Consider the following 9,008-nt stretch of genomic DNA (forward strand, 5'->3'; position numbering starts at 1 on the left):
TTTTTTTTTTTTTTTTTTGGCCTGTGTTTTAGCCATTTGCAGGTCTGAACGAACAGAGGTAAAAGGTATTTAGAGACACAGGATGGCTACCATTTGCATTCATTGGTCCTCACTCTGAGTGCCACTCTAGGCCTTGTACTTTGAGGACTCCCTGACCCCTTGGGCATAACAGCCTGTCTCTATATGATAGATACATGTGTACAGCATTGAGGTTCTGCAGGGGTCTCTGGGTGCCCATCTGGCCCAGTAGGGAGCTGCAAAGTGACTCTGGAGTCAAGGGGTGTTGGACTTGCATGACAGCATAGTCTAGGCTTTATCCTCTATGGGTTTGAGTTTAAGGATGTTTAAGGATGCCTCAGAGGTCCCAAGGTGTCTGGTCATTTTGATACCAGCATCCCAGCCTTTGTTGGGATTTGCCTGGATTCTCCCCCGTTCCCTACAATTTCCCAGGGGGAAAGGAGTAGGTGTTGGGTTTCTCATGGGACATACCTCTCCTGGGCAAAGCACCCTTGATCTGCTGACACCCTCTCCACACTGACTCAGCCCTGGAAGAGAGGCCAGCCGTGATGACTTCGCCACTCTACCTGGAGATCATCATCTATTGCACCGGGGCCTTCCTTATCTCCTGTATGGTGGGCTCCGTCATCATCTACAAGATGAAGAGCGGCACCAAGAAGAGTGACTTCCACAGCCAGATGGCCGTGCACAAGCTGGCCAAGAGCATCCCTCTGCGCAGACAGGTAACAGAAAGTAGATGGGGGATTTGCACGCCCACCACTGCCTGTTGTCGCCTCTTTCTGGGCCTCCGGGGCCTGCTCCCTTTCCCCAGGCCCCTGCTGTTCCTCACCCACCATGTTGGGCTTTGTTCCGACTTCTGAATCAGTCACATTGGGACATTCTAAACCATCTCTGGCTCCATGCCTGCCTACCCTGTACCCCTCTATCACATGGAGGGAGGAAATGGGTCAAAAACTGCAGGTGTGTGGACGAGTAACTGCACCTCAGAACACTGCTATTCCAGAAAGGTACCTTAGAGCACCTCTCCATAGTCTGAGGAAGAGTTTTTGCCAAGGGACAAGAAAAGACCCGTTGGACAGAGGTTAAGAGCACTGGTTGTTCTTTCAGAGGTCCTGAGCTCAATTTCCAGCACCCACATGGTGGTTCACAACCATCATAATCTGGCGCCCTCTTCTGGCCTGCAGGCATACATGCAGGCAGAACACGATGCATAGTAAATAAATAAACCTTAAAAAACATAAGAACTGTTGTGATATTATAAAACCCCAAGTTGGAAGAGCTATATTTGGTGTGCTCGTTGAATAGATGAGGAAAATGGTCACCTGTATAGCCCTGAATAGCCTGTAGACCGGGCTGGCCTCGAACTCAGAGACCTGCTTGCCTCTGCCTCCCTGGGGTTACAGTTGTGTGTGCCACACTGCCCGAGTGCTGGGATTCGGAAAGACTTTTTGATGGTAGAAATTACTCAGTCATATAGGGGCAAATCTGTGCTACAGCAAAAATAAAACCAAAAAAACAAAAAAAAAAAACCTGGGGGTTTGGAAGGAGTCTTTGCTATACCCCTTCCTGCTTGCCTTGCTAGAAGGGTGACCCCACTCTTTCTTACAGGTGTCAGCAGACTCCAGTGCCTCCATGAACTCTGGGGTTCTCCTGGTTCGGCCTTCACGACTCTCCTCCAGTGGGACCCCTATGTTAGCTGGAGTCTCTGAGTATGAGCTTCCTGAAGACCCCCGCTGGGAGCTGCCGAGAGATAGGTAAGGGGCTGTGGCTTTCGACTGAGGACCCCACGCTTGCCCTCTGTGTATGCTGAGGCCTTGTAGGTAGCAAAAGTACAAAAGTGCACGAGATGCCTCTAGAAATAGCCGTTCCCCGCTCTTGGCTGGGTGAAATGCCAGGAGAAAGGGGGCTGAGCTATGCAAGTCTGACCTTTACCAGCCCTGACTGACAGTCCGTCACTCACTGACCAGCCCTGACTGTCACTCTCTGTTTCTGCCTCAAGACTGGTCTTAGGCAAACCTCTTGGAGAGGGCTGCTTTGGGCAAGTGGTATTGGCCGAGGCCATCGGGCTGGATAAGGACAAACCCAACCGCGTGACCAAAGTGGCTGTGAAGATGTTGAAGTGTGAGTGATGTTCCTGTTTCCTCCTGCCACGGTAGTCTCTTTCCTTTCTCAGCAAACCAGGTCTGGACCAAATAGAATACACCTTACGATGCTGTCATTGCTCACACCCGCTACACTGCCTGGGGGGCTAATCTGGGACTAGAGGGGGATAACACACCCCAAGTCTTTAAATCTTATCTTGCTTCTTAATGTCGACCTGGGTTCAGGTGCTCATCTTAGTCCTATAACTGGCTTTTTTTTTTTTCGTGGCCTCTCCAGCCACATTCAATGCCACATGGTAGTGGCAACTCCTAGATGGGAAATGGGAGGTGAGAAGCAAGTCCTAGAGGAAAGGGGTCTCTCCAGGATCTGCTCCCCCCTCCCCAGCCCTTAGCTGTTCTTCCCACCTCCCTCACACCACTCTCTGGTTTGTATGTGAAGCCGACGCAACAGAGAAGGACCTGTCAGATCTGATCTCAGAGATGGAGATGATGAAAATGATCGGGAAACACAAGAATATCATCAATCTGCTGGGGGCGTGCACACAGGACGGTAGGCAGTGCCTGGGGCAGCTCTGGGCTCCGGCATCAGCTGAGAAACTGGCTTGGCAGGGAGTTTAATGTGTTTCTCAGGGGCTGGGCTGGCCCGACTGGCATCCATCCAGGAACTCTTACTGACACCTAGATTCGGTGTGTGAATAGGAACAAGGGTGTTATTGGCGTCTATAATGGGGTTCTTGCCCTCAGCTTTGCTTGGGAACTTTCTGGACTCCCCTAGGAAGAATTCTTTCTCAGACTTTCTATGTGGAGAATGGCTTTCCCTGCGCCCCAAGTGGAGGAGGCAGGAAAGGGGGGTTAGATGAGGCGTGGGACACAAGCAGGCTGTAACACTAGGAGGGGCCTCCATGAGGTGTAGCTGCACTTCCTGACCTCTTGCCTGACTTGTGGCCTCTGTCTTTGCACGCTCAGGGCCTCTGTATGTCATCGTGGAATACGCCTCCAAAGGCAACCTTCGGGAGTATCTGCAGGCCCGGAGGCCTCCTGGGCTGGAATATTGCTACAACCCCAGTCATAACCCCGAGGAACAGCTGTCCTCCAAAGATCTGGTATCCTGTGCCTATCAGGTGGCCCGGGGCATGGAGTATCTTGCCTCTAAGAAGGTAGGAGGCCTGATGGTGCCCCTTCCCCAAAAAAGCAGGGTAGGACTGAAGCCGCCTAGTGCTCTATTCTGTGACTGCACAGTCCATGCTGGCCTGTGTCAGTCCCTCTGGTGCTGGGATGCTAACATTGCTAATGTGCACTACTGTACCTGGCTCCAGCTTGCGACTGTTCATCCGTTAGAGTTGGGTTCACAAAGCCTGACCCCTTGTGTTTCATTAGGTTCTCAGAGAACCTGAATTGGGAAAGCCCTACACACACAAACACACACACACACACACACACACACACACACACACACACACCTCCACAGACTGAGCGTGGGCCTACACATTGTTTTGGGGGTACATTTCCAAAAGCTAGAGGTTGAGATCAAGAGAGAAGGGCATAAAGGAGAGCTTGCTAAGGTGTTGAGAAGACCACAGCTGAAGGTGTCTGGAATTAAAGACTGTTTAGGGAGGTTGTCTAGAGAGGATGTGGGGGTGTGGGCAGACCTGTGAGGTAAAGTGGTCTGCTGCCTACTGCACAGTAATCGCCAGAGTAGAGGGGGCTAGGTGACTGTGGCGAAGCATGGTTCAAGGTTGTCACCCCCTCTCTGTCACTCCTTCCCTCTGTTTAGTGCATACACCGAGACCTGGCTGCTAGAAATGTCCTGGTGACAGAGGACAATGTAATGAAGATCGCAGACTTTGGCCTAGCCCGAGACATTCACCATATCGACTACTATAAAAAAACCACCAATGTAAGTTTCTGGCTTGGCATCGCCTGGGCCCCACGCTGTACCCACTGCTGTGCTCTCGTGGGAGTGTGTGATCTAAGAAAAGGGGCTGTAGAGTGGACTGAAGATGTGCCCTCCATGCCCTGGGCCCCACCTGTCCATGCCCTGCTCCCCCCGCCCGCCCGCCACCTCCCCCCCACATCCATCATTGTCAATGCATCCCGTGAGTCCTCTGTGTGTCATTCCCCCTCCCCCACGCACACACCACTGCCTGCAGGGCCGGCTGCCTGTGAAGTGGATGGCACCTGAGGCATTGTTTGACCGGATCTACACCCACCAGAGTGACGTGTAAGTTTGAAATACACAATTACGTGGGCTGTGTTGGGGAAAGCATACTAGCTGTCCTGCGTCTCTAGACTGATGAGACTCTCCATCATTGAGAGTTGAGTTGGGGGCGGGGCATTGTCTTGTCCCTTGAACGTGTTCCAGCTTTCTTTACATTGCCCTTACTGCCCCCCTTGTCTCCTGTGCCCTGCCCCCTGAACTCAAGGCCTGTGTTGGGGCAGGAGAGGTTCAAGATGAGCACCTGCTATACTGATTTCTCAGGAAGACATGGGAAGGGACCCCTAGGTAATCCTAGCCCGGTGCTGTGAGTCACAGTGGCACCATGCTCTCCTGTAGGTGGTCTTTTGGGGTACTCTTGTGGGAAATCTTCACTCTGGGTGGCTCCCCATACCCTGGTGTGCCTGTGGAAGAACTTTTCAAGCTGCTGAAGGAAGGTCATCGGATGGACAAGCCTACTAACTGTACCAATGAGCTGTAAGCAGGAATTGGGGGAAGGCTGGCGGAGGGGCTCTTGGTAGTCAGCGCTGTTTGAGTCCACCCTTGGCGAGCTTAGTCGGATGTTGGAGAGGATAAGGTTCCTTAGGTAGCGGCTCATGGGAGGTTCCTGAGGTCCTCAGACTCTGAAGGAAGTGGGAGCATGGCGGGCAGGTGATGGGAGTTGTCGTTATGAGGGAGTAGCCCCCCTGACCCCTCTCTGCTGTTGTCCTCCCTCTCTGACCTCCCCGTCCTGCGTCAGGTACATGATGATGAGGGATTGCTGGCATGCAGTGCCCTCTCAGAGGCCCACTTTCAAACAGCTGGTGGAAGACCTGGACCGCATTGTGGCCTTGACCTCCAACCAGGTAGAGCTGGACCTTGGGGCATCATGGCGTGCCTAGGCACCTAAGGGGACACGGCCATGGGAAGGTCTGTGTGCCACCAATCCTTTCCTCCCAGGAGTATCTGGACCTGTCAATGCCGCTGGACCAGTACTCTCCCAGCTTTCCCGACACACGGAGTTCTACCTGCTCTTCGGGGGAGGACTCTGTCTTCTCTCATGAGCCGTTACCTGAAGAACCCTGTCTGCCCCGACACCCGACCCAGCTTGCCAATGGTGGACTCAAACGGCGCTGACTGCCAACCCTCCCCGGCCTTTCCCCAGTTCTGTCGTGACCTGTGTCCCTCATCTGTAATCCCCTGCTGGACACGCTGCCTTTCCCTTCTCCCTTGCTGCTGGCAAGAGCCAGTGTGTAACTGAGGCCTTCCCGGGTGGCCTATCCCATCATCACCCCCCCAAGAGCTCTCTCTTCCTCTTCTCAACCTGCTGTGTGGGAGAGCAGCCAAGCGGCAGGTGCCGGCTGGTAGCCGCTTCCTCCTTCCTAGGTGTTGGACCAAGACCCACCCTGCTGCTTGGCGCTCCTTGGAGGCCTGGGGAGCGGAAGCAAGTGGAACCGGCCTGCGAGCAAGAGCTCACTGAGTCTTCTGGTTGACCCACTACAGCCTCCTGTGTTCTGGTGGCAGCAGCCTTGGGGCTTCTGAAGAAGTGGGGTTTGTTTCTGTTCAGGCCTTCACTGAGAGCAACCTCTGCCTCAGATGGGTGGTACCAGTGGCTTCTTAATTCCAATACTAATTTGCTTTGCTGACCAAATATCTGGTACCGGAAGACAGTGAGGCAGAGATTGGGAGCAGTGATGTGGCCCTGGGGCTGAGCCCTAGACTCGGGGCTTTGTACATAGCTATGAAGAAAACACAAAGTGTATAAATCTGAGTATATATTTACATGTCTTTTTAAAAGGGTCGTTACTAGAGATTTACCCATTGGGTGAGATGCTCCTGGTGGCTGGGAGGCATCCGTTGCTATATATTAAAAACAAAAAACAAAAAAACAACAAAAAAAAAAGGAAAATGTTTTTTAAAAGGTCATATATTTTTTGCTACTTTTGCTGTTTTATTTTTTTAAATTATGTTTTAAACCTATTTTCAGTTTAGGTCCCTCAATAAAAATTGCTGCTGCTTCATTTTTATCCTGGGCGTGTGAAAAGGGAGCAGATGCCCCCTGAAAAGGAGGGAGACAGGGACTAAGGGGCCATGAACTGTTGGCACTGTGTGCTTCCCTATTTCCTGTGACCTCCCAGCCAACCCTTCTATCTCAGATGCTTTGGGAAAGGCGGGGGTAAGAAGACCAAAGTACTGAGGGCAGAGAACCGAGACTACGAGCTTATTTCCTAAGAGGGGGGATGAGACCAGCCAACGGTAGAGCGAACCAACTAACAGTACAGAAACTCACCCCAAACCCTGTGTGGGTAGAAAAATTGTCACCCGAAGCTAATCTTGTCCTCCCCAGTCTACTCTCTATTTTTCCCTCCCATACAATCCTCCTGTACCTGGGTCCCTGTTACTAGGTTGTATTTGTTGGGACTGTTCCTGATCTTGGCTTCCTTATAGTTTTTTTTCCTGTACAAACCCCACCCATCCCTCAGGAAAGGGAAACACAATCTCTTTGGTTTGGGTTAGCTTGGTAACTCACTCCTGCCACCTGCTGGTGGCTTTTGTCCTCTTCAAGTGGTTCCTTGGCACCTTATTCAGACCGGCGGTATGCAGTGATCATTGCTGGATCACTGCTGAATACAAACCCGTTCAGTATGCTTTCATCCTGCAGTAGGGCTGCTTCTTTAAATACATTCAGAGCGGGGCAGTCTGGTAGCTGTGGTTTTGGTCGTCATCATAGAGTTCTTATCATTGTTTCTCTCTGTAAACATGTAACTGTCAGAATATTAGAAGTGTGTTTTTTGGGGGGGGGGGTAATGCAGAAAGAAGGTGTAATTCGGCGAAGAGGGCCAGGGGATAAATTTCAGCTCAAACTCATTTTTCTTGTTAAAATAGTGAGGCATAATTTCTGCCTCGGCTCTATTTGACTCAGTGTTCTGTGACTGGGCGGGAGATTCTACAAAGGGCTTTTGGATGACTCAAGGAGAGGTGCTAGGAGCTATAAGCACTGAGGTCCTTGCTGTTACTATTCAAATTGCCCACAAATATCCCCCGAGGCAGGGATGGCTATCCAATAAAAGATAGTGAAATTGACCTGAGAGAAAATGAAATGGCTATTTTACTTCGATGACCAGATTGAGTCTCCTGGGAAAGGGAACCCAGCTTGTATAATGAAGATGTGCCGTCAAAGTATTGCATCTGTCTGGTTTCCCGAGGGTTAAAATATGGCCACGGCGTCAATCAATACTGCCTTTCCATCTTTTCTAATTGCCACAGGCTAGAGATCATCAGTCCCTTGGCTCTGCTAATGTAATATATTGATTTCAGGTAAGTAAGATTGAACACAGATGAAGTAGGAAATCTGCCTTAATAGTAATGAAGTCTCTGTTTATCAGCTGCCACTGGGTGGAGCCAGCAAGCTATAATCCTCCCTATCTTCCTCCCCACCCCACCCCACCCCACCGCCCCCACCCCCAGTATTAGGTCATAGGCCAGTTTGCTCTGGGAACCCTTGACCTGGGTTTAGTTAGCATTCTAAAGCTCTGGACATGACCAATATGGTGTGTGCAGAATTAGACTTGATAGAAGTGCAGAGTGATACTATTAAATGCCACCAACAACTATTATGGCAGAATTCTGTGTTGATGTGAGCCGTGGCTAATGTCACTCCAGGTGCGTGTTAGAGAGGGCCTAAAATTATACCCAGTGAGATTACTAACCGCTGGTGGAGCCAGGCAACCTACATCTGCAGGAGGGCAGAGAACAGTGAGGGAGAAAAAAGTCTTTGAAGCAATATGGCCTGGCCTTCCAGCCACTCAGCTGGTAGAAACCAAGACAACCAGCCAGAGCCCTGAGGTTGGCTGGTCCTGGTGGCACACACCTTTAATCCCAGCACTCAAGAGGGCGGAAGCAATCAAATCTGAGTTCATAGGCCAGCCTGGTCTACATTGTGAGTTCAAGTCCTGCTAAGAATGCACACTGAGACCCTGTCTAAAAGAAAATTAAGAACACTGAAGTTATGAAGGGCTCTGGAACCAGTTTCCTCATTGGACATGTGACAGTGTTCAGAATCGTCTTCACCATACTGCTCCCCAGATGGATTTAAAGGCCTGTGAACCAGTGATGTGCTCTCAGAGGCTGGTTATGTGCTTCCTAGCATTGGAACTGTCTATGGGGATGGCCTGCCATCCTTGGGATCTGCAACTGGTTACTAATCAGTGAATGGCCAGAGCACCACCAGTGAGGTTTCAGCCTGAGGTGGCCACATAACCCAAATGCTATAAACAGAAACACTGTATCATCTGTGAAAATGGGTAGAGAGATGTGTTGAGTATATTACTAGCCTAGAAGGTAGCAAAAACAGGTAAAGCTACATAGTAAATTCCAGGCCAGTTTGGGCTACATGAAACTGTCTCAAAAACAAACAAACAAACAAACAAAAAATGCCCAGGTGGCACAAGCCTTTAATCCCATCACTTGGGAGATAGAGGCACGTGAATCGCTGAGATCTAGGTCAGCTGGTCTACAGAGAGAGTTTCAGGCAGCCAGGGTCACACAGAGAAAACTTGTCTTGAAAACCAAAACAAAAGAACCCCACAAGCTGGGCGATGGTGGCGCACACCTTTAATCCCAGCACTCGGGAGGCAGAGACAGGCGGATCTCTGTGAGTTCGAGACCAGCCTGGTCTACAGAGCTAGTTCCAG

The 9,008-nt window shown here is 50.8% G+C and overlaps 1 protein-coding gene across 14 annotated transcripts in view; it reads left to right on the top strand.

The window, feature by feature from the left end:
* Fgfr1 (fibroblast growth factor receptor 1) overlaps nt 1-7,390 on the top strand; it is a 55,143-nt gene extending 47,753 nt beyond the window's left edge. For 10 of the 14 annotated variants that reach the window (XM_005362454.3, XM_013352017.2, XM_013352021.2 and 7 more), the window contains 10 exons: nt 544-746; nt 1,627-1,772; nt 2,018-2,139; nt 2,560-2,670; nt 3,087-3,277; nt 3,895-4,017; nt 4,271-4,341; nt 4,675-4,812; nt 5,075-5,180; nt 5,275-7,390. In XM_005362454.3, coding sequence (XP_005362511.1) covers nt 544-746; nt 1,627-1,772; nt 2,018-2,139; nt 2,560-2,670; nt 3,087-3,277; nt 3,895-4,017; nt 4,271-4,341; nt 4,675-4,812; nt 5,075-5,180; nt 5,275-5,451 — 1,388 coding nt within the window. In that variant the 3' untranslated portion in view covers nt 5,452-7,390. The remainder of the gene's footprint in view (nt 1-543; nt 747-1,626; nt 1,773-2,017; nt 2,140-2,559; nt 2,671-3,086; nt 3,278-3,894; nt 4,018-4,270; nt 4,342-4,674; nt 4,813-5,074; nt 5,181-5,274) is intronic. The other 4 variants (XM_005362455.3, XM_026786896.1, XM_026786897.1 and 1 more) reach the window with 1 other exon arrangement.
* The last annotated feature ends 1,618 nt before the right edge of the window (nt 7,391-9,008 follow it).

The sequence above is a fragment of the Microtus ochrogaster genome, linkage group LG7_11 (genome assembly GCF_000317375.1).
Source record: "Microtus ochrogaster isolate Prairie Vole_2 linkage group LG7_11, MicOch1.0, whole genome shotgun sequence".
In the NCBI taxonomy this organism is placed as follows: domain Eukaryota; kingdom Metazoa; phylum Chordata; class Mammalia; order Rodentia; family Cricetidae; genus Microtus; species Microtus ochrogaster.